This window comes from Rhinolophus ferrumequinum, chromosome 15 (genome assembly GCF_004115265.2).
Source record: "Rhinolophus ferrumequinum isolate MPI-CBG mRhiFer1 chromosome 15, mRhiFer1_v1.p, whole genome shotgun sequence".
In the NCBI taxonomy this organism is placed as follows: domain Eukaryota; kingdom Metazoa; phylum Chordata; class Mammalia; order Chiroptera; family Rhinolophidae; genus Rhinolophus; species Rhinolophus ferrumequinum.
The window spans coordinates 42,070,214-42,094,343 of NC_046298.1; the positions used below are offsets into that span (position 1 = coordinate 42,070,214).

The following is a 24,130-nucleotide window of genomic DNA, read 5'->3' on the forward strand; positions in this document are numbered from 1 at the left end:
CCCATGACCTCACAGATGACCCCAGGTGAGTCTAATGTCTCCATATACTCTCAACATACACCCTCCTGACCTCTAGTGTTTCCCACTGACAAAAGTGGCCACAGCATCTCCAGCCATTCTTCCCCACTGCTGATGATCCACCAAATATCTCTCTGATCCCCATGTCTCCATAAAACCCCATCTGACCCACTACTGATTAACGGAAACCCCTAAGCATCTCCACATTTTCCGTCAACCTCCAATATATATCGCCATGACTTCACTATCTTCAACAATCTCACTGGGTCCTCCAACACCCACTTCTGATTCCAAAATTTCATTGGTCCCCGCAACACCCAGTGTCCCAATGATCCACTAGTAACCCCAAATCTCCTGATCCCAACAGTCCCCACAGACAGCCGGTGCTCCTGACTTTTGCTGAAGCCACCCCACCCCATCACAGATCTTCCCTGACCTACTTACTGAGTGGCCTCCCAGATTTTTCACTGGAATGTCTCAGAGGCATGTCACACTCAACAAGTCCTACCATCTTACTCCAAATTCTACCCCTCTCCTATGTCCCATTCCTAGGGCCAGCACTGCCATCCCCCACCTGAGGTCACTCAGGCTGCAGACCTCGGTGTCATCCTAGATTTGTACCATTTTCCTTCACCCCATTTCCTGTTTCCCAGTTTTGCATTCTGTCATCTGAAGTCCTCTTTTCCAGGCCCTTCCTCTGTACAGTCATGGTCCAAACTCCTCTCTTGCTTGCTCCCCACCCCCATCACCTTTGTCTCTGCTCTCCTAGACTCCTATCTTACCCCCTTATCTACTCTCCACTTGGTATCTAGCAAGGTCTTTCTAAAGCCCAAATATGATCAGGCCCCTCCCCTGCTCAAAGCCCATCTGTGGCTCCCTAGTGTTCTCAGGGCAAAGCCCTGAGTGATGTGTTCCTACCAACCTTCCTTTCCAACCTCATCTCTCACCACTAACTACACACCATGTCCCCAAAAATGAGGTTTGTGAAACTACCGCAGCCATCACATTCTCTCTTGCCCTTGGGTCTTTGCACAGGCTGTTTGTTCCCTCTGCTTGGAACGCCCTTCCCCACTCTGCTCTTGACCCTTTAAGAGTCAGCTTAGGGGTTCTGTCAGTCCTCTGGTCTCCCCCAACTGGGTTGTCATTGCCTGGGGATGCATGTGTCTCCCCTGTAGTGTGTGAGCCCCAGGAAAGCAGAGCTGGAGCTGCTTGGTCACCTCTGTGTCCCCAGCACAGGGCTGGGCTGACAGGAGGCATTTCAATAGTCTTTTGATGGCCAGATGAATAAATAAGTGAAACAGATGGGAAACTATGCCAGGAAATGTCTGTGTTCTCAGCAGAGTCCAGCAGCCCTGACTTGGGGGCCATGTCAACAAATTGGTGGGCAAATGAATGAGTGACTGGGCCGTAATGCCAGGGGGACGTTTTATTTAGAATAGCTGCCTTTCTTTTCCACCCCTGCCCTCCAGGGACAGAAATAACCAACAGTGAAAAACAACCCTTAACTCACTACGTCTAAGGGAAAACCTGCTATCTCCGTGCTTGGGGGAGGGGGCTATGGGGCCTTAGTCATCCAGATCCTCATCCTCCTCTTCTTCGTCTTCCTCCTCTTCCTCTGCAGCGGCCAGGGCCCGCTCCTGGGCAGTCTTGAGGGCCTGCTCCTCCTCCACTGTGGGGTCGCTTATCTCCATGATCTCCGGGCCACTGGGGTACTCTTGCTGAATTGGGGCTGGCAGGGACGGGTTGAAGTTCTCTGGGCTGTACTTGTAGCCCCAGCCGATGTACAGGTTCTCAAACTTCCTGGAGGGGCAGTGACATACTGAGACATTTTCCCTCAAAGGCCCCCACCTGGACTTTCATTAAGGATGGGACCCAGCATAAACATGGCAGGACCGAAAAGTTGTGCGTGGTAGGGTAAAATATGTCCACCGGGTTTCTCTGGTTATTTGGTTCTTGGTATTTACTAAGTGCCTGGCCACATCTAGAGCTGCACTGTCCAACAGCATGCGGAGCTGTTGAAACATATATGTAGCACTTGAAACATGGCTAGTGTACCCAAAACACCAAATTTCTAATTTTATTTACTTTTCTAATTTTGCTTGTGATTTCTTCTTTGACGCATTGGTTATTTAGGAGTGTGCTGTTTAATTTCTACATATCTGTGAATTTCCTTATGTTATCATTTCTAATTTCATTTCAGTGTGGTCAGAAAACTTATTTTGTATGATCAATCCTTTTGAATGTATTGAGACATGTCTTATGGCCTAACATGTAGTCTATCTTGGAGAATGTTCCACGTGCACTTGAGAAGGACGTGTATTCTGCTGTTGTGGGTGGAGTGGATTTTATTTTAATTTTAATTAATTTAAATTTAAACAATAGAACTGATACTCAATTTAGTATTGGAAAACATCTAAGTATGTCTGGGACAATTTGGGCACATGAGTCTACGTTTGCAATTGTAAATGTTGTGAAATCTGAATATAGATCAAATATTTCTGATGAAAATTTAGCAGCCAAATTGACATGTGTTGTAAATGTAAATTTCACACCTGATTCCAAAGACTTAGTATGAAGAAAATAATGTAAAATAGCTTGTTAATTTTTATATTATTGATTTCATGTTGTAGTGATAACATTTTGGATATTTAGGGTTACATAAAATATATTCTTAAAATGAATTTTGCCTGTTCATTTTACTTTTTGAATGTAGCTACTAGAAAACTTAAAATGATATATGTGGCTAGTATTTTATGTATATTGGACAGCGCTGGTCTAGATGTGGGGACCTAACTGTGAAGAAATTAGACCAGAATTCCTGCCGTGGGCCTACACTGTCTACAGCAGGGGTGTCCAAACTGCGGCCCACGGGCCAACTGTGGCCCATGATCCATTTTATATTGGCCCGTAGCAAATTCCAAAAATATATTTAGTTTACTTAAATAAACCAGGTGAGGCAATACGTACTTCACCTCGAGTGAGTGGCCCGGCTGTTTGTGTATTTTACCGCATGTGGCCTTTGGTGAAAAACGTTGAGAAAAGTATGGACACCCCTGGTCTAGAGGGAGGAGATAACAAAGACAGAATTGGCCGGGCCTGGTCAATTCACCTGTCCCGGAATTTTAACTAGAGAAGGAAAGAGAAGCAAATGGCAGAATAGGCAGGGGACTGAGAGGCAGGGAAAGAGGCAGAAGGAAGTGAAGGGAGAAAGATAGAGGGAGCAGGAGAGATGGGAGGGGATGGAGAGTTTGCCATGGGAGCAGTTTGGCTTTGACCTTGCTGTTCCCCAGAGAATTGTTTTCCTCCAGGTCTTCCTCTGAGACTTCAAATACGCTGCTTCCTCAGAAGCTCCTCCACCCCTCCCCACCTGGCTCCTGTGGTCCAGCAACCAGCAGCCTCACCCGGGAGGTTGAGCTTGCTAGGAAGGCAGGATCTTAGGCTCCACTCCAGACCTGCCCCTTAACCAGGTCCCCCGTGAGTCCTAGCACACACAGTTTGGGGAGCTCTGGTCTAGAATATTCTTCTATCCCCCCTTCTTTCTTTCCCCAAAGATTTCAGATCAAGACTGATTTTCCCAGGAATCCTCCCTTGATCCCCTCAAGACATGACAGACATGAGCTGTCGTTGGTCCCTTCACTCTCCCTAGTGGTACTTATTTTAATTTGTAACAGGATATTGGGGGGAGGGTGGATTAAGGGGAGGGGGAAGAAGGGTGAGTGGTGTTATACAATTAACGCCTGTGTTTCCTCTGCCCGCTCCCAGGGCAGTATCCATATCTGCCTTTTCAACAAAGGGCCTGGGGCCTAGCATATAGCTGGCAAACAGTGACATTCAAGTCTTTATGAAGAAAAAACAAGGATGGATGAATGGATGGATGGATGGATGGATGGATGGATGACTGGCTGGTGGATGGGTGGGAGTATGGACGGGTGGGTAGTGGAGGATGGATGGGTGAGTGAATCTCCCAAGTTGGTTTCAAAGCAATCCTTTGCTTTCAGAGGGATGCTGGCAAGTTAGGGTGTGGCCAGAAGAAGGCATTGGCCAAAGCAAGCGTGCCTCTTCCCTGCTTCTGGAGGAGAAAAGAAATTGCCAAGTATGTGGTTAGAGTATCAAGATGACATGTAATCCCGCCTCGACCGTGAATCACAGCAGCGAATACAGAGTAGGTTCATCACTGAGATGGAAAAGGAAAATCTATGAAAAATCGTCATGCCATCTGGTGGAAAGAGCTAGTAAGTGCGCCATGGCTGCAGATGGCGCCCTCTAGTGGCTGAGCAGGAAAGGGTGGGATGTGCCTGGTGAGAGAGGCGGAGGGTGGGTAGTACGTAGCTGCGTGTGGGGATGATGCAAAAGTGACTTTGGCCTGCAAATCTTTTGGGAGCAACTGGTGGGGAAGATTTCTGGCCCACAGAGAGAAGACCCTTCAAATTGTAAGAACTGTTCACGGAGCCCAAGGAAGGAGTTAGCTTCCCCAGAGATGGGACTCTGCCCCTGTCAGGGCTACACCAAAAGGGGGCTCCTGAGTCCTGTCGGCTCCATGACCTATAAGTCAGAAAAATCTGGGCCAGGAGGCCAGAGCTCCAGGTTTGAAGCCAGCACATGCTGTGTGACCCTGGGTCAGTTCCTTCCCCTCTCTGATTCCCCCATTGTCTTAGCTGAGGGCCTCATACTCTTGTTCTGGGATTTCTCATTTTAGCCCCAGTGGAACCCCTGGGAGCTAAGGGAGGGGGTCAGCCCTGGGGGCTTCCCAAAGTGGGTCCTCCCACTCTCTGCCCACCCTGTGAGTTGTTCCACCCAGCCTGGCTCTGAAGAAGTTGTAGGGGCTGTCTCTGCTGGGAGGGACACAGAGAAGACCTACTTGCCAGTGGCGTAGGCGTAGGCCCCTGGCCAGAGGTTGGAGCGCACGACAGCCACGGAGTACTGCGGGCAGAGGCTGCAGGACAGGTGGGCGGTCCAGGGTGACATGTGCATGATTTCTAGGGACGTGAAGAGCACCAGGGCGGTCAGACGTTCGCCGCTGGCTCCCCACACCCCGCAGAACCCCCTGGAGGGGAGGGAGGGAGGGAGCAAAGAGGGAAGATGAGGAGGGCCACGAAGGGAACTGTGGTGACTAACTGCACAGGCTTCAGTGTTCGAAACCTGGCTGCGGACCACTATCTCGCTGTGTGGCCCCAGGAAGCCACCTCACCTGTCTGAGTCTCAGTGACCGCACCCTGGAAGTGGGGATACTAATCTCGCCTCCCTTGCAGGGTGGCAGTGAGCCCTGTGACCCCAGACAGGGCAGTCGCTGTGATTCTCCTGCCAGTGGACCATGTTTGGATTGGGGGGCACAGGGCAGGGCACAGGCTCTGGACCCACAGAAATCTGGGTCCAAATCCGGGCTCTGTCCATTCGGACATTCTCAGCCTCTCCCTCCTATGTCCAGGTGCCTGCGGCCCCATCCTCAGGAAATTTCTGTCCCTTCTTCCAAAATGCAGCTCAAGTTCTGCCTCTTCTGGGGAGGCCTCCCTAACTCTCTCTCTTTCTCTTTCCTCAAGCTCACGTGACACTCAAAAGACCATGTCCACTATCTGAGCCGTGGCACGTGCCCGACGCAGCTCACAAGATGGACAAGATGGACATTTTCCCGTAAGCCATGAGGAGGCGCTGTGCTGATGAGAGACCAGCTGAGGCTCAGAGAGACGCCCCCGGTGTCGCTGCCCCTCCCTTTCTCCTCCTCGCCCCCCTGGTTTGGCACTGTGAGGTGAGGAGGATTGTCACCTGCATCTTCAGAGAGGGGCGTCAGCAGTGGGGGGCCGACCTCCTGCTCAGCCTCCTCTATCCCTTCCTCAACCTTCTCTTCCTCCTCCCCGAGCTCCTCTTCTTCCTCCGTCTTCTGCAGAGGGTTCACCCAAGTGCAGCGGCCCTGGAGGTAGGGGGAAGGTTAGGTGACACCTCCAAGGGACAGTGCCCGGTCTGCACCCTGGGAGGAAGTGAAGGGCCTGGCAGGACACTGGGGACTGTCCTCGGCAGCCCAGGTATGGGCAGGAGGACAGCGTTAGTCACACAGGTGGGGGTGGGAAATGGGCCAAGAGAGCAGTAGCATTGAGGTGGAGATTCCTGCATCCCGCTGGCTGTGTGGCCTCTGTCTGTGCATTCATTCATTCATTCATTCATTTATTGGATATTTAATGAGCACTTACTACATATAGGCACTGCGGTAGGTGCTGGGGACACATCCTTCAGGAAAGAGACCCAAATCTCTGCCCTGTGGAGCTGACATTCGGCAGCCCATATGATCCTCTCTTTGCCCATCTGTGAAATGGGGGTGTCATGGGTTCCTCTCTCATTGGATTGTTGTTGGGTTACATGACATACTGAAGAGCTGATAAATGTTTGTTGAGGGAATGAATGATCCTAAGTGCACAGCATACCACAGACCTCAGTTCCATCAACTATGAGATGGCAATGACAGCTGTACTGATCTCAGGAGTTATTGGGATTCAATAAAACCTTGTAGAGTCAATGAATGTTTATTGAATTAATGAATGAATGAACGAATGAATGAACAGTTCCTAGCACACAGCAGCTGGTATTTCCTTGAATGAATACATAAATGTATATAGAGTTCAGACACATTAGGCATTCAATAAATGCAGGTCAACCATCTCTTATCCACAACTCCAAAACCTGAAAAGCTTTGAAAACCAGAAGTTTTTCATGAGTCATTTGGCAGCGTCTCCGACCTGACTGACGAGAGGCTATGCAGTTTTGCTGCCGAAATAACACCTTTGAATACAGGCGGCCCACCCAGCTCTGCTTCGGCCAGTTGCATAATACATGGGATGTGCACTGTGTCATCTTTTTAAAATCTGAAAAATTCAGAATTTCAAGATTTATCCGGCCCCAAAAGTTTCTGACAGGGAACTGTCAATTAATATCTGTTGAATGAATGAATGCGGAACAAATGAATAAATGAATGAGGAATGGATGAATGAATGAATGAATGAATGAATGTTATTTAGCACAAAGGCTAGCAGAGAACAGGTGCTAGGTATTCCTGGGGAGGCACACGTGAATCACCTGGTTTGCGACAGGTGCGGGGCTGGGGTCCCGGTCCTCACCTGCGGCAGGATGTGCTGCATGTGATGCACCCAGTTGGCCATGGAGTCCACCAGCTCGAGCACCGGGATGCCCTCAAAGTCGGGGTTCTCCTCGTAGGAGTCGCGCCCCGCGCCGCCCTCCTCCTCCTCGTCGCCCTCCTCCTCGCCGAACTGGTAGAAGCCGAGCGGGCTGATGTGCGTGGCGGCCGAGATGCGGGCGATCTGGGCCCGCAGGTAGTTGGCCTCGTTGCCCGGGAAGGGCGGGTAGCTGATGACCGGCGCGTCCAGGTGGCCTGTGAAGAACTTCTTGATCTTGCGGGCCTGCACGATCTGGATGGGCGTGACGTGCGGCAGCCGCGTCCACGGCAGGCCGGGCTCGTTGCACACGAAATACAGGTACTTGTTGGTGCCCGTGCGGTTCTCCTCCTTGGGGATGACAGGCGGCGGCTTCCACGTCGGCTTGGGGATGATGTCGGGGACCTTCTCCTCGTCCTCCTCGCCCTCCTCCTCGCCGGGCGCATCCGTGACCTCGCCGCCCTCCGTCTCCTCCACTTCCTCCTCCTCTACCTCCTCCTCGCCCTCCCGGAACCCCACCTCCGCCACCAGGTAGCTGCGTCTGAGCCCCAGGATCTTGCCCCAGAAGCGGCAGGTGTGGATGGGCTGCTGCTCCACCAGCTGCTTCAGGGCCATGAAGATGCGGAAACTCTCGTCTGAGCTCAGGCCTACGCCCGCCTGCTCGAAGTAGAAGGCCGACTCCATGACGTTGGGCACGGCCGTCTCTCCCTGCGGGGGTGGGGGGGCAGAGGGAAGAAGGCTGAAGCCCTGCTCCCTGGCCTGACTCTTCCAGTCTAGAGAGCTCCACTACTGGGTAACAACCCAGCTGCTCCTGCGACCACTTCTGGCAGTGATGCAGGGGTTCAAGGGGAGGGCGTCCCTTGATGGAAAAGGAAAGAGAACACCTGGTTGAAAATTAAAAAACAAATATATAAAATGAAACTATTTTTTTAAAAAAAGGAAAGGCGAAACCACACCAAGAGAAAAATCCTTTGTTCCTTTATCCCTCTCCCTTGTTCCTGCCTGAAATAAGACATGAGATCTGGAGTGAGCGCAGCTATTGGGACCAGGAGGCAACACAGATCTTACAACCTAATGGTGGTGGGGCTGAAAAATGGAAACTGCCTGGTCACCAATCGAACACTGACCTGCCTTACCTCCCTTGGACTTCTAGTTCTATGGAACAGAGAAGCCACTTCTACTCATGTTTTCTGATACTTGCAGCAAAATCCACTCCTAATAGATACTCCAAATCACAAGCAATTTGAGAGGCAGGTCTTGAACCCAGGAATCAGTGATTTTGGAGGATGGTGGTGATGTGTCCTGCCCTCACTGCCTCCTTTTTTACTGTGTGCTTTGTTTGGGGAGAGAGGGACAGAGGGAAGGAGGGAGGAGGGAAGGAGGAAGAGAGAGAGAGAGAGAGAGAGAGAGAGGAAAAGGAGTGAGAGCAAGTAAGAGAGTGGGACTAGAATAGGGAGGCTGTGGCCCAGCCACCCCACATCCATGTAGCTACAGGCTATCCCCAACACTGTTTCACTGTCAGTCAGAAGTCTTTATTAAAGACGCAGTGGGTGCCAGCCCCAGGCTAGGGTAGGCACTGAGATATATATCAGAGAACAAAACGGAGATCCTTCCTCAGGAAGTCTGCACGACCCGCCCTTGGCTTTGGTCTTGGCCAGCCTGACTAGGCCAGGGAAACACACAGCCCAAACCAGGGAGACCACATGTTCCTGTCAGAATTTGAAATCAGGAGAGAGGGAGAGAGGGTATGGTAGGCAGAATAATGACCCTCCAAAAGATGTCCATGTCCTAATCCCTAGACCTGTGAGTATGTGACCTTACATGGCAAAAAGGGACTTGCAGGTGTGATGAAATTGAGGATCTTGAGATGGGGCGGATGATCCGGGATGATCACAGCGGACCCAGGGTAATCACAAGGGTCTTGACACATGTAAGAGGGAGGCAGGAGGGTCAGAGAAGATACGATGACAGAAGCAGAGGTCAGTCAGAGAGAGATTTGAAGATGTTACACTGCTGGCTTTGAAGATGGAAGAAGGAATGTGGCAGCCTCTAGAAACTGGAAAAGGCAAAGAAACAGATTCTCCCCAAGAGCCTCCATTAGGAAGCCAACCCTTTCCAACACTGGGACTTCTCACCTCCAAAACTGTAAGATATTACATTATGTTGTCTTAAACTCCCAAGTTTGTGGTGATTTGTTACAGCAGCAATAGGAAACACAGGGGCCAACTTCTGCGCGTGGCTGGAAGTGAAACACGAGAATGGGAGAAACATATAAATGTGCAGTGGCTGATCCTCTGTGTGTGGAAAGATTATGGAGGCCAGTTTGCAGAGAGAAAGAAAAGATTGAGGGTCAGAGCTGGTTAGCTCGGGTCCGGCTATTCCTGAGGCCCACCTAAAAGTAAGTTCCCTGATTCTGGGAAATGCCTTATATTTTTATGATAAATCCTGCCCCTCCCCTTTATTTTAGCAAGCTCTAGTAGGTATCTGTTTTTGGAAACCAAGTAATTTTGGCTCATACTCCTGTTCATCCCTCTTAATTTGGCTCAGGGGAAAAGGCTTGCTTGTGGTCCAAGAAAACATAACAAAGAAAGACAGATAAGCCCCACTTAATTCAAGGGGCAAAATCAGATTCAAGGATGAGTTTCTTATTTGGGAACCAGCTTCTGGAAAGTATAATGATCCCCGCTAAGCAATTGAAAGCTCAAGGTAATAAAAAGTTTCAAGGTGAACACATTTCCTCCAGTTACTATATATGGCTGTCTGAGTCATTGGCCATTTTTTCTGAAGAAGTGAGCGTTGTAGCACTAGAACATTTAATTGTTCATTTTTGTTAGGCACACTAAGGACTATTTGTCTCCTGTTTCAAGTGCACTGAAATATCATTCAAAGAGTTACATAAATTATAAAAAGCTGATGTAATACTTTGCTAGAGCTGCTGTAACAAAGTACCACAAACTAGATGGCTTAAACAACAGAAACTATTGTCTCACATTTCTGGAGCCCAGAAGTCCGGACCAAGGTGTCAGCAGGGTTGGTTTCTTCTGAGGGTCGTGAGAATCTGTTCAACGCCTCTCTCTTGGCGTCTAGCGGTGTGCTGACAGTCTTTGGTGTTCCTTGGTTTGTAGCAGCATCACGTCAATCTCTGCCTTCATATTCACATGGTGTTTTCTCTGTGCGTGTGTCTGTAGCCCAAGTGAAGCTCTTATAAGGCCACCAGTCGTATTGGATGAGGGCCCACCCTACTCCAGTATGACCTCATCTTCACCAATTAGATTTGCAAGGACCCTATTCCCAAATAAGGTCAGATTCTGAAGCATTGGGGGTTAGGGCTTCAACATATGAATTTGGGGGGGACACAATTCAACCTATAACAGATGGTTAGTGTGACAATGAATGACGGTGCTTTAATTGTACCAGTTGATGTCAAACATTTTGCCACAAGCACACTGAAGTTTTCCTAAAGGTATATATATATATATATATATATATATATATATATATATATATATATACACACATACATTGCATTCTCATTTTTTAAAAAAAGTCCCTGTAAACAGAGTTAAAATGAACAATTGACTACATCGTCTTCCTATCTGGGAGCATAGGGCTCCCTATCACTGCACCTCTGTTTTGAAGTTCCTGATTATTCTCACATTGTTCACAAGTGTTTGAAGTCCTTCCTGCAGGAGGATTATATAGTCCCACCCCCACCACCAGTGAATTCAAGAGTGGCCATGTCACTTGCTCTGACCATTTGAAATGGCAGTAAAAGGGACATGTGTCACACCCAGCCAGTAGCCATAAAAACCCATATGGGGTTTGTTAGGTCCTCTTTGTCCTCCTTTGCAACCGTGGCAACGTGTTGCATCATGTTTGTTGCAGCATAATGATGGCGGTAGGCAACTGATGAGCAAAGCTCTCTTGCCAACCCTGGATGGTCAGGTCCTGTGAGCGAGAAATAAACTATGATTTTAAGTCACTGAGATTGCTGTGCTGTTTGTTATCCCCCCTGGATGTGGCACACCCTGACTGAAACTCTGTAGTAGGAGAAGGGCTGTTTTGAAAGTAATTCAATCTTAAACACAGTATAAAAGCTTGTTTGCCTAATTGTTGTTTCCATCAGCAACTCAGGGGGGCAGACTAGAAACTTAATCCCAAGAGTCACCACCTTGCGGCCAGGAGGGAAGATGAGGGAGTGAGCATAGGAAACCCCCTCTGGGGCGTGTGCCTGGCCCATGAGCCAATGACCATCACCCTCTTTTTGGAATCTCCTACCCCCATGGCAATGGAGATCATGTAACCAGGTTTACATGACCTCCCCTGGCCTTCCTGGCCACTGTTGACGGGAGAAAGAGTGGACAATTGTCCCCACATGACAGATCAGACTCTGCTGCTCTCCTCCTGCAAACTGCTTCTTTTGGGTTGGGCGGCAGTTAGGGGTGAGGGGAGCAGACAGCCCTCAGTGCCCCTTCGCTGGGAGCCACCTCGCCAGCCCGAGACTGCTTGCAACCTGACCATCAGGTGGGAGGAAAACTTCTATCTTGTCGAAGCCACTTGTCTCCATTTCTGTGACATCATCTATTTCCTGCCTTACAGTGACCTGGGTTGTCCAACAGGTACAGTAAGTTGTTAGTTTTGGGACGGTGATACAATAACACTAAAGTTAATCTAAAATTATACATGTGAAAATAATCAGGAACTTTTCAAAACAGAGGCGCAGTGACAGGGTCTCCCAAATAGCCAGACCTGCTCTGCAGCGCTGTACACAACAAGCAGGAAGCCACCCAGAGGGGGAGGCACAGACTAGAGAATACGGGAACAGGAGTCCACAAAGGTGTGTATAAATGGTAGACGTGGCATTTCTAAGCAGCGAGCAAACAATGGATTTTTCCCTAAGTGCTGTTGGGGATCATGGCTAGCCATTTGGAAGAAATAGAAAATGAGAGAATGAAAGCTCTTCCTCCCTTCAGATGGAAAAATAAATATAAAATGCTGAATCACTGCTTTCTTTGAGTCTCTTCCTAGAAATGTGCACAGGCCACAGTTTTGCCCTTCTATAGACCTCCCATTAAGAACCCCAGCTCCAAGTTCTAAGGGGGTGGGGCTTCCTGGGAAAAGGCACTTGAAGGAGGCGGAGCCTCCTAAGTGATTGAATTTCAACAGGGCGGAGACTCAAGAGCCGCAGCGGAGTTCTAAGGGGGCGGAGCCTGTAGGGACAAAGCATTCTAAGGAGGTGGGCCTTCAGGAATTTGCGTTACGTGGGAGTGTGACTTGGGGGTGTGGGGGAGGGAGGGCGCAGTTCTAAGGGGGTGGGACCTCCCCAGGAGAGGCTGTTGCTCTGAAGCTTAAAACCATGTTCTCAGGTAAAACTGTCCTTCATGCCTAAGACTTGGGTTTCCACCTGCTCTCTGCTGGCAAGGGTTCATTTCTTTGTCAGGTTGTCATTCCTGCATCCTCTCACCATCCCACCTCACTGTCGCCAGAATCCTAGAATCTCAGAAGCGGAGAAATAAGCACAGACCAAAAGCATCTTCAGATAGGGTGGGGGTTGTAGCACGGGTGGAGGTCACGGTCCTGCCTTCCTGGTCCTGTGTCCCGCACTTCCTAGCTTCGCGCCCTTTGAGCCCAAGTCCTTCCTCTACAAATAGAAATAATAAATAGCACTTGCTTTGAAGGGTTCTTTCAGGGTTGAAAGGAGACCAGGGTCCTAAAGCTCTTAGCAGGGGGCCTAGGAAATGTCAGAATTATCATAGAGAGTCCTCAACAAATTTTCCTTGAAGAGTGAAAGAATACTTCACCCCAATTTTAAGCAGTCATCCAATTCTGGAAACAGAATCGTGTAATTAAATATTATGAGGATAGTAGAATTGTTAAAAAGTCATGGTAGAAGAGTTCTTAGTGAGTCTCAACTTACAAAACGGAAAACTGAGTCCTGGGGGCCGGGGGCAATTCAGCGTTGAGAGACTGCCGGAGGCAGTGAGTTTCACAGAACACATCTGCAAAGCCATGATTTTGGGGAGGGAGGAGTAAGGGATGGTAGAAGAGACCAGCCTCCACTTCCATGTGGCAGCTGGAGTCCGCTTTCTAAAGAGCAGAGCTGACCAGCCTTCCTCTGCTTTAAGCCCCTCCATGGTGCCCCAGTGGCCTCAGGAAAAAGCCCACGCCCCTCAGCCTGGCATTCAAGGCCCTCTGTGACAGGCTCCAGGTCCCCTCCTCCTGGCCGTACACACTAGACTGACACCGTCCGTTTCCGGTGGGGGCGGTGCTCTCTATCACCTCCGGGCCTCAGCATTGGCTGTGCTGAAGCCTGGGCCACCACTCACCCCCTCACCCCGTGCCCCTCCACACTGGCTTACTCACCACCTCCTCCTCCAGCTCCTGCTCGCCCTCACCACTGCTACCGCTGCCTCCCCGGACAAACAGGGCCTTCTGCCTCTTGGCCATCTCATAGGTGGGCTGCATCTCCGGGTCGTCCCTCAGCGTGTCCAGCTTGGGGTGGAACCACTCCATCTGTGTGGTGCGGTTCAGTGACTCCAGGATGGACAAGGGGTCCTCCGGCCGCTGGTTCAAGATTTTGGTCAGCAGGTTCACCAGGTGTTCATACCTGCCTCCCGAGCGAGGGCGTGGGAGGTGGGAAACGTCACTCACTCAGCTCACTGCTGTGTGCTTGGCCCAGTGTCTGGTGCTGGGGACACAGCAGAGAAAAGGTCCCTGCCCTGGTGGAGCTGATATTCCAATGATAGAGAGAGCATTAACCAAATATGCAAAATATATAGTGTTGGGTAGTAATTTCCATGGAGACAATAAAAGCAGGGAATGGGGAATGGGAATGCCAGGGATAGGAGATGGTTTGCAGTTTTAAATAGGAAGGCCAGGGAAGGCCTCACCTAAGTGACATGTAAGCTGAGATCTGAATGAAGTGAGGGAGCAAACCACGCAGTTACTGGGGAGGAAAGAGTGTTTCGGTCAGAGGGAACCGCAGGTGCATAGGCCCTGAGGTGTTTTATGAGTCTAACATAATCTTGATACCAAAACTCAAGGAAACTAGGAGAAAGGAAAATTCCATGCTAGTCTCATTTAGAAATATAGATGCTAAAATCCTAAGCAAAACATTAGCAAATAGCATCCAACAAGGACATGATTAAATTGAGCTAATGACAGGGATGCAAGACTAGACTGATATTAGAAAAGTAGAAAAAAATAATTCATCATATTAATATGTTAAAGGAGATATGAGAGATTACTTCAATAGGTGCAGATGAAACTGTTTGCTAACACTCAACACCCATTCATGATTGTTAAAAATATAGCAAACTACGAATAGAAGCCAGTTTTTTATAGTTGTATAAAGGGTGGCCACAAGTAACCTACAGCACACACCAAACATAATGGTTAAAGATGAGATATTTTCTGCTCTGAGATTGGGAATGAGGATGCCTGCTTTCATGACGGATATTTAATACTGCACTGGAGGTCTCAGCCAATGCAATCTGACATTAAAAAGAATTGCAAAGGAAGAAGCAAAATTGCCATGGTTTGCAGACGATGATTGGGAAAGATGTGCAAAGGCCTTGAGCTGCGGGTGCACCTGGCACGTTGGAGGGACACTGAGGAGGTCCGTGTGGCTGGAGTGGCGTGAGGGAGAGGGGCTGTGGGAGGAGAGCAGGATGATAACAGCATGGAAATGGCTTCCCAAGTCAGGCACTATGCTGGACACTTGAGAGAATGTTAAATTTTCACCATGATCATACATCTGAGGAACAACTGTGATCCCCCCTCTCCAGAGGAGGAAACAAGCTTCGCACAGTTGAGATCATGCGGTCACACAGTGGTAGCACAGCTAGGATTTGAAGCCAGGTTGGTCTGATTTCAAAGCAGGTATGCCTGCCTGTGGTATGGGAACCCTTTGGCAACAGTCTTGGGCGTGGTGGAAGGCCATCCTTGAATTGGGAAGGGTAAGGAGAGGTCAGAATTGGCCTGGGGTTCTCAGTAATGGACCTTGAAGTTCCTGAGGGCTGCGAACTGTTGAAGAAGAGCTACCGTGTTTCCCCGAAAATAAGAACCTAGCTGGACAATCAGCTCTAATGCGTCTTTTGGAGCAAAAATTAATATAAGGCCTGGTCTTTATAATATAAGACCGGCTAGGTCTTATTTTCGGGGAAATACGGTAGCAGTCAATTTTGTCTAGACTCTAGGGGATGAAGTTTGGAGAGCAGGCAGGGGCGGAGTTATACATGGCCTTGAAGGCTGTTGGGAGGAACACAAACCTTCTGAGGTCACTGGGGAGTCAGGCAGGCTCTGAGCTCAGGAGGGCTGGGGTCAGCTTTGTGCTGTAGCAAGACCTGTTACTTCTCCAACCGCATCTCCTTCCACTCTCCCTCCTTCCTTGGTGCCAGTCACACCAGCCTCTTTGCTGTCCCTCAAACACAGCAAGCCTTTAAACTCGCTGGGTCGTGTACTTGGACCACTCGTTTCCGTTACCTGCAAGGTGCTCTTCCTCCCCTCCTTCAGGTCCCTGATCAAATGTCATCTCCTCAGAGAGGTCTTCCCTGACTTCACACTATGTAATATGCACTTCCTATCCCCCTTACCCTGCCTTTTCTGCCTTGGCTCTTATCACTGATTATATTTATTGTTCGTTCTCCCACTAGAATGTGAGCTTCATGAGGAAGTAATAGGTGGAGGGCTGCTGAGAGGTGTATTATGACTGTAGCCAAGTGGCCTTGGCCTTCCTCAAGCAGGAAAGTTTAGTGGATAACGGCCACCGGAGCCAGATCTTGGCTCTGTCACATCCTACCTGTGTTATTTTGAATATGGGATCTAATTTCTCTGTATCTTAGTTTCCTCCTCTGTAAAATAGGGACAGTAGATGAGCTAATCTCAGCTGTGAGAACTAGAGGCTAATGTGTAAAGGCTGGCACACTGTCTGGTAAGTAAATGTTATTTTATTATTTAGCTATTGTTAGTATTTATCCCCCCGACTCCTACTAGTCTGAGTTAGATGCCTCCAGAGCACTCAGTGGGTTTCCCTGAGGGACAATCCTGTCTGACTGTGGCAGGGTCTTAGCGGGGGATCCGTCTCCCTGCGTGGGGCCCGCCCCCTGCCCACTCCCGGGCCCCCTCTCACAGGCTGAGGTCGCAAGTGACGCTGGTCTGTAGCAGGTAGGCCTTGGCATTCTGCACGGCCAGCTCCCTAGGCTCTGGCTCAGGCACCTCCTCATGGAAGGGCATGAAGTCCAGCTCACAGGGCATGAACTGGAGGGCAGGCTCATCCCTCATGTAGGGCCCGTGCTGTGTGTCTTCGCTGAACTGCAGGTCTTCTGTCTGGTACATGCCGAACTGGCCCAGGAGGCCGGGTGGGGGCTCCTGGTAGGCAGACTCCAGTTGCTGGAAGAAGTTGTCTTGGTTCTGCTGGAGCTGCTGCATTAGGGTGGCCTGGATCCTGTCTTCATTCAGATAAGGTTGGTGCTGGAACTCCGAGGGAAAGCCTGCATTCATGGGCAGGTACTCCATGCCACCCAACTGAGGTTCCTCAGCCTGGAACATCAAGTTCTCAGATTGGGTCAGGCCGGCCCCTTGTGCCCAGCCCCGGAGGTTGGCCTGGCTCGCCAGCATCTCCTGAGGGCTCTGCAGGATCTGGGCGTCAAGCATCTGCTGTATCTCTTCGGGGACCACAGGCTGGGGTTGAGAGCGGTCCGGGCTGCGCGACTGCTCGGAGACCTGGGAATTCCTCTGCCTGGAGGACTGCTGGTAAGGCGGCTCAGGGTCGGGTGGAGAGTCCCCCATAGTCCAAAAGGGGTCGTAGACTATTAGGAGGAAGGCTTGCGGACTCGCAGCCCACTTGCCGGCTCCAACATGCCGGTTAGCAGCCACGCCAGCGGCGCGGGTTTCTACCGAGGGAGGGGTGGGCCGTTACCAGGGTCGGGCACGCGGGACGCACGGGCCTAGGAGCTGCTTTCCACGCAGGCGCAGACTCCTGCCAGAGGGGCTTCCAGTCTTCCAGCTCCTGGGCGCGCTCACCAGATACCGCGCAGCCCCACAACTGACACAGCGGCGGAGACCAGAGACTGCACCCACATCCCAGACCCGCGATCTTTTTTATTTTTTTATTTTTTAAAGGCAAAGCACCGCCCCGCCCTCCCCGTCTCACTCCCCTTCCCCACCAAGCTGTCAGCTGTTCCCCTTGGTCTCGGGTTCCCCGGCTTCCTCGGTGGCGGCGGCAGCGGTGGCGGCGGGGCTGGGGGTCTTCACAGCGTCTTCTCCGGCAGGGGTGAGGGTCTGGGGGCTCCGCTCCTCCTTTGAGGTCAACCCACCCGCTGCTGCCTCCTGGTGACACGAGAAGGGGGAGCGGGTCAGACAGCAGGCCCCAGCTCCAAGCTTTCGGTTGGGCTGTACCCACCCCGCTCCCCATCTTGGGCACTCAGCACACACTTAATCCCGGAGCCCTGATATTTTTCCTCCTTTGCTGCTCTGCGGTTGTCATCCCTACCTTAGGTAGGGGCCCCTCAAGACTAGAGTCCAGCAGCGCAGCCTCGGTCAGCCCCGAGTCGTCATCCACGCTAATGAAGATGGCCGGGGTCTCGCACTCAGGCCCCTCCTCCCGGAAATCTATGACTTCCTCCGGCTGGGGGGGGCCTGGCCGGGCCGAGGAAGTGGACGAGGAGGAAGAGGAGGGGGCTCCCACTCCTCCAGGCTTCAGCTTCTGTTCCTCCTCCAGCTGCCGCTTTAAGGCCTTCTCCTGGGCCAGCCGCAGGCCGATGAGGTCCTGAGGGGGCCGGGGGCCAGGGGCTGGTGCCAGGGCCAGGGGCTCCAGGTCGTCCTGGGGGTGGGGAGGGGCACACAGAAACTCAGAAATAGGTGGGGACTAGGACCTAGGCTGCTCTCAGAGGATGATGGGAAAGAAGAGACAGAGACCACCCTTGAGGCAGAAGCAGGATGCGCACAGGGAGTAAGGGACAACTGTCCCCTCCCCAACCCTCCCTTTCAGCAGGAGCCTCCTGGCAGAGACAGAGGTGGCTGGGTAGAGATGAAGGACGGGCTACAGACCCTCACCTCTTCCAGAGGCCCCGCAGGTGCTTCCTTGGCCTCCGGCTCCTGCTTGCCACTGGCCTCCAGGATGGTCATGATGGAGTTGGGGATGTGTGCTTGCTAGGGGAAGAGCAGGATGGGGAAGCTATGGAGAGCTCTGACGCAGGGACTCCTTGAGAAAACACCCCAGATCCCTGGTCCCAGATCCCCCAGAACCCTTGACCTTCTATGGCAATGCAAGGCTCCCCTCTGCCCACCCACTCCAGCCCCCCAGGGCTGGTCCCATGGGGCCACCCCCCCACCCTGGGGTACCTGGTGGGGGGTGAAGGAGCGGACGTGGGCCAGCAGGGGCTCCCGGAGCTCTGGGCACTTGTCAAAGACGGCACCTAACTGCTGGGGCGGCAGCTGCAGGATGACCTGGAAGCTCTGGGGCTTGGTGCGTTGACAGCACTTGATGAAGCCCTCCCACACCTTGGGGTACTTCCACACCTGGACGGGGCAGGGAGGGAGTGGAGGTGAGGGAGCAAACCAGCAGCCACCCCAGAAACTGGGAGAAGGACCTTGCCAAGATGAGGCCCTGCTGGGGCTCAAATCCCTATCCAATAGATTCCTTTGGGGTACACAGAGCCCTGACCTCCCTCCAAAGGATCTTCTTCCCAAGCAGCTGGGACATGAGGCCAACTTGAGAGTGGCCCTTTCACGTTGGGCTCCCGGGGTTGGGCTCATGCTAAGTCCTTTGGGAGCACGATCTCGTATCATTTTCACAGCAACCTCCAGAGGGCGACATTAGCCCTACTAAACAGACGAGGCCCAGCGAGATGCAGGGACTTGTCCAAGGTCAAGTCGGTACCGAGGGGCACAACTAAATTTGAACCCAGATCTGTCTGAATCTGCATCTAACCTCTAAGCCAGATGTTGCAAAGTGGCAACCTGTGGGCTGAATCCAGTCGGAGGGCTTGTGGATGAGCTTTGGTTTTTAGTTTCATCACGGTATTCCTAAAACCCCCTTTCTAGCATCTCTCAAAATGCGGACCACCTTTCAGCTCTAACACACACCCTGCCTGGGTGCACGGTGCTGAGGGGCGAGCAGCAGCCACGCTTCTCCTGGAACGCGGCCCCCAACCACCCACTGCTCCTGCAACCCAACAGCCCTCACTCGTCACGTTGCCGTCCTGTGGCTGTTCGGACCCCTGGAATGCTGTACTGGCTCTGCCAAGGGCAGGGCCAGGGGGCTGGCTGGTCTGGGTGGAGTGGGGCAGGCAGCATGGAAAAGCCTGGGGTTGTGCCTCAACTCTGTCTTCAGTTGTCCCTGCTGCAGTCAGTCGGGGCGGGTTACCTGCTTCATGATGAGGCGGGACAGGATGTTCATGACGAAGCCCCCCAGGCGGGGGTACATGGTCAGGGACTGGATGACGGTCCTCATGAGCAGCATGGGCAGGGGGCTCTGCTCCATCAGCTGCTGCATCACCACGGCCAGCACCTCCGACGTGTACACGTTCCGCTCCGCAAAGCACAGGTTGGTGGCTGCGAGGAGGCGGAGAGTGGGCCTGTCCTCTTTGCCCAGCTGCCCCCCGGGAGACGGAAGCCCCACCACCCTTTATCTGCCCATGGGAGGGGAGGCCCAGCCCTGACTTGCTGAAGCTCCAGGAAAAAGAAGACTCGCTCCACCCAGCAGTCGGTCTCTGAGGGGACACTGGCCTGGACCAAGGGAAAAGACATGGCCAGCTCCTGGAAGCCCCACATTGGGCACAGTGGGCAGACCTTGGCCCTTTCTCTTCGGGGAAACCCTTGGAAACGCTGAGGTAGGAGACACATTGGCGACCCCTGGGGACCTATTCTGGCTTGCCTGGGGCAGCATGGGACCTCCACCCCTATGGGACAGTGCAGGCAGGTTTGACTTCCATAAGCACCTCATAGGGGACAGGAGAGATGGCCCTCTACCAGCAGGCTGCTCAAGGGACTGCCCACTCCCCATCCTGACCAGGGCGTAATGGCTTGTGCTCCTGCTGGGCTACACCACGCCTAGGGTTATGTGGGGACACAGTCAGAGAGTTACAAGGAAGGGAGGGGCGAGGAAGCCTGGGCATATGAGCCCCCCAGCTCAACATCCAGTGCCAGGAAGGGCCCAAGGAGGGCTGGCACAACACAGGCACCCACGAAAGCCTTGGGGTCTGTTCCCTCAGGAGTGGGTTGAGGTACCCCAAAATTAGTGGGACAGGTGGTGCTCCAATCCTCTGTGCTAGTGGGGAAGACCCCAGGAACTGCCTCTGAAACCCTTCTTCCCCAAATATCACTTGCCATGTGAGTCTGTCAACCAGGAAGTCTTTATTGAGCCAGAAGAGAGGCCCCCAATCCTTGAGAGGCTAATGGAGAACAGGGGTGGGTGCTTATAAGGAACAGGGGGAGGATGAAGTCATTACAGGTAGACAGGCAGGGAGTAGTAAGCTGGACGGGAGTGGGGGGTAGGGTGGGGATCTAGGCCAAAGGGGCAGAGGAGAGTGCAGAAGGTGAGCTAAGTGCCAGAGAGGACCTGCCAGAAATCGAGGAAGCACCTTCTTCTCTTCACTTCCTGGTAGTCGCTGGCTCCTGCCTACTCGGCCTAAAAGCCTATAGAATCAACCGCCTCCCCTTCTCCCCTTCAGCTTTGCCCCAGCCTCCTCCGGGGCCTCCCATGCTCCATACAGACTGAGGGGTCTTTTGAAAGCTCAAACTGACTCTGCACCTCTCAGAGGCCAAGAGATCAAGTCCAAACCACCACTGTGGCCTATGAGACCCCGTGTAGGTGGGGCCCAGGCATGGTTTTCTCAAAGGATACAGGTCATGCAAGTGCATTTCTTGGCCTGTGCGAACGTTCTTCCTTTCTCTGGGATCATCTTTTCCCCTGCTACCTCACGCCTACTCATCCTTTGGTGCTCAGCTCAGGTGTGCCCTCCTCCAGGAAGCCCTTCCTGATGTCCCTCACCTGGGAAGACTAGTTGGCCCCTCTGGGTTCCCCTGTCCCAGCCCAGCTCATTCTGGGTTGTTACTGCCTGACGATGGACTGTGACCCTTGGGAGAGCAGGCCCAGGGTTGTCACCATCCCTGCTGTGTCCCTAGCATGGCCCAGAACAGGGATGAGCAGAGGTGCTCACTGAGTTAATTGCTAGACCAGACCACTAAGGGCAGGTCTAGCTACAGAAAAACTCACTAGAGAAACAGGCTGGTTTAAGCAGGGAGTGAATGCCAGGAATGACTGCCGATACTATCAGGCACTGTGGATTCCAACGGTGCACAAAATAGGACTGGACTTTGGATCTGGAGCTTACAGTTAAGTGGAGCTACTAGTGCAACCAGGAAAAGCACTGGTGCCTGAGCAGAGAAACGCGCTCCGGGAGCCGGCTCGTCCAGGTGCTGGGGACCAATGGCTGGCAGGGAGACCAGCTGAGGGCTTGCCAAGAGCTCCGCAGTATGGAGGCTGTGTGTGGGCCTGGGCTTGTAGGAAGAAACAGGAGGGGTTCTCAAGGCCAGGCCAAGCCTTGCCCACATCTCCAGGAGCCTGGCTCCCGGCCACCTGTGTGACCTGTGGCGAGGCCCGTTTTCTCCCTGGGCCTTGGCTCCCTCGTGTAAGTAAGATCAGGAACTACATCTGTGTCCATGGATGGGTTGGTGGGGTGGTGGGTCTGGGAATCCTCTCAAATTGTCCACAAAACCGTGTCAGCGCATTGTCACTGGGAATGAGCCCACAGCTTTCCTGAGGTCATCGAACGGGGCAGGGAGTGTAAAAGGACCGTTCCTGGGCTCCAAGCTTCCAGACCCTTTTTACCTCCTGCTCTTCCGCTAGTGGACTTAGTTCCTCCTCACTTGTAGTGTGGGCTTTAAATTTTCATAAGCTCCTTTCTTGACCTAAAAGTTTCTGAGAGAACTGGCTGGGGAAGCCTAGAAAATAAATCACTAAAGAAGCTATTTCAGGCTAGACATGAGATTTAAGATGCAAGGAAGGGAACCTCCATCCCACACTTAAAGGACAGAGGTGGAAGCAAAGGACAGCTGTCTTCTGAGTAGAGCACGGGACAGTAAGGTGTCCAGCTCCATGGAAAAGCACAGCTTCTGGACCAGAAACCTCCTTTAGGGAGGGAGTGGAGGAGAGGGCTGAGAGCTGAGGGAGAGAGGTCTTGCCATAGGAGATGCAGAGCTGGCAGAGCTGGCAGGGCTGGGACCCCGACTCAGGTCGACTCGACTTCAGATTCTGTTTTCTCCCTTACACCACTTAGGTTCTGTTTGGCTGAGCATGTTACTTAACCTCTCTGGAACCTCCATTTCCTTGTCTATAAAATGGAAGTCAGCATACTTACCAGGTAACGGTGGTGCAGAAGGCAGGCTGGCCTGTAAGGCACTTAGGAGAGCCTGGCTCAGAGACAGCGGCTATCGTGAAACTGATGACTGTGGTCAGCCTGACAGTTTGTCACCGACACCCCCGCCCCCACTCTCCTGCCGCAACTGGAGACCACACTGGACCCAGCATCTACTCCTGGTCCAACCTGGGCCTTGGCGCCCTCCATCCGCCCTGCCGGCAGGGCCTCTGCCCCCTCCCCACCACACACACAGTAGGCCCTGGGCTCTGCCCACTGCTCCTTGGGCCGGGGCTGGGGCGGGAGGGGCTCCCCAATTTTCTTGAAGGCAACTCTATGCCAGCACCAGGTAGGCACATTAGTTCCTTAGATGGAGAGAGGAAGGAAGGAAGGAAAGGAGGGAGGGAGAAACAAGGGTGGGTGTCGCAGCGCTGGGATGAGCCTACAGGTGGCATCATCTCTGACTTGGCACATTCCAGTGGGGACGTTTCTGTGACGGAACTTCTTCCCCAAGTCGGTGGAGGCCAGGCCACTTAAGGGGGGCGGGGGGAGGGCCTCACCTTTGATGATGGACTTCATGTCGCACTTCACCGAGTCAATGTTGTGTAACGCAATCAGAAGCTCTCCGGGGTTCAGGGGGGACAAGGCCGAGTTCCCTTCACCTGCAGTGGGAGAGAGGGAGGAGGGAGGAGACAGCATGGAAGCCCAAGTGAAGAGATGGTCCGGGTCTCCCAGATTCGGGGAGCAGTGAGTAAAGACGAGGCACACTGGCTTCAGTGGGACTGGGGGACAACGGGCCAGAGTAGGGGAAGCGAGAGACTGAGAACACTAAAAGGGGGCTGAATGACTCAGCGGCTGGAAGCCCTCTCCTCCGGGAAGCCCGCCCTCAGTGCGAGACCTCTCGCTCTCCTCTCCCACGCTGGGTTCCCACCCTCGTGAGGGCGGTATTTGAGTGTGGTCTGGCTGTTTCTCTCCCTCCCCACTGGGCTGTGCACCCATGAAGGACGAGCTCGTAGGGTCCCCAGCACAGCACAGACACTCCCGGGCATTTACTGGACAGGACTGGCTGGGGCCAGGCAATGGACTTGTGAACAGTGCTCAGACTGAGTGCTGTGTGGGGGCGGCCAGGGGAGCTGGCACTCTGCAGGTGCCGCTCTGAGGGTCCCAGACACTCCTGTGTGTGTTTTAAATCAGCAGGTTGTGCGGAACAGATGGCCTCCAACTCCCTCCCTAGCTTCAGGGTGACGGGGGAGGCATCAATCCTACAACTAAGTTGCAAATTTGAGTTTGCTTCCTTCTGGCCACGTCAAACAAAATGTCCCTCACCCAGAACTTGAAGGGTTCTGGCAAGAGCTGAGGAGGGGCGGGAGTGGAGCCCATACCCAAGGGAGACTGAGAGCAGTTGAGTCCTAAAAAGGAAGACACTATTCGAGTCAGACCCAGCTGCACAATTTTGCCGCTGCCATGTCCACCTGTCATGGGTGGGTGGCCTGGAAACTTTGGGACGATGTTCAGGCGTCGCCAAGTCTGGCTGGCAGCCCTAGGGAGCAGGATGAGCCCCTTTCTCCCTAAAGGCAGCACCACAGCCTCCCCCAG

General features: G+C 52.5%; 2 protein-coding genes across 3 annotated transcripts in view; both read right to left on the reverse strand.

Moving 5' to 3' along the window:
* Positions 1 to 1,426: 1,426 nt before the first annotated feature.
* On the reverse strand, positions 1,427 to 17,084 carry RSPH6A (radial spoke head 6 homolog A). Of its 2 annotated transcripts, XM_033127596.1 has the most exons (6): positions 16,306 to 17,084; positions 13,539 to 13,782; positions 7,122 to 7,883; positions 5,779 to 5,923; positions 4,877 to 4,994; positions 1,427 to 1,818 (listed from the first exon to the last, which is right to left on the reverse strand). In XM_033127596.1, the coding sequence occupies exons 1-6, from the start codon at positions 16,962 to 16,964 to the stop codon at positions 1,584 to 1,586; spliced, it is 2,163 nt and encodes a 720-aa protein (XP_032983487.1). In that variant the 5' UTR covers positions 16,965 to 17,084; the 3' UTR covers positions 1,427 to 1,583. The 2 variants fall into 2 exon arrangements, with proteins under 2 accessions (XP_032983487.1, XP_032983488.1); XM_033127597.1 differs by lacking the exon at positions 4,877 to 4,994 and having other exon boundaries at positions 1,575 to 1,818.
* Positions 17,085 to 17,270: 186 nt separating this feature from the next.
* SYMPK (symplekin scaffold protein) overlaps positions 17,271 to 24,130 on the reverse strand; it is a 33,674-nt gene continuing 26,814 nt past the window's right edge. The window contains exons 22-27 of the mRNA XM_033127594.1: positions 23,095 to 23,196; positions 19,543 to 19,730; positions 18,519 to 18,695; positions 18,231 to 18,326; positions 17,668 to 17,997; positions 17,271 to 17,504 (exon numbers count right to left, since the gene is read on the reverse strand). Of these exons, the coding sequence (XP_032983485.1) occupies positions 17,349 to 17,504; positions 17,668 to 17,997; positions 18,231 to 18,326; positions 18,519 to 18,695; positions 19,543 to 19,730; positions 23,095 to 23,196 (1,049 nt within the window). The 3' untranslated portion in view covers positions 17,271 to 17,348. The remainder of the gene's footprint in view (positions 17,505 to 17,667; positions 17,998 to 18,230; positions 18,327 to 18,518; positions 18,696 to 19,542; positions 19,731 to 23,094; positions 23,197 to 24,130) is intronic.

Bases quoted from the DNA above. Each gene is read 5' to 3' on its own strand.
- RSPH6A (XM_033127596.1), bottom strand. From the start codon at position 16,964: ATGGGGGACTCTCCACCCGACCCTGAGCCGCCTTACCAGCAGTCCTCC. The intron at 13,783-16,305 runs GTGAGAGGGGGC...CTCGGGAGGCAG, and splicing joins GTCACTTGCGACCTCAGCCT to GTATGAACACCTGGTGAACC. The intron at 7,884-13,538 runs GTGAGTAAGCCA...CCACCCCCGCAG, and splicing joins AGGAGCTGGAGGAGGAGGTG to GGAGAGACGGCCGTGCCCAA.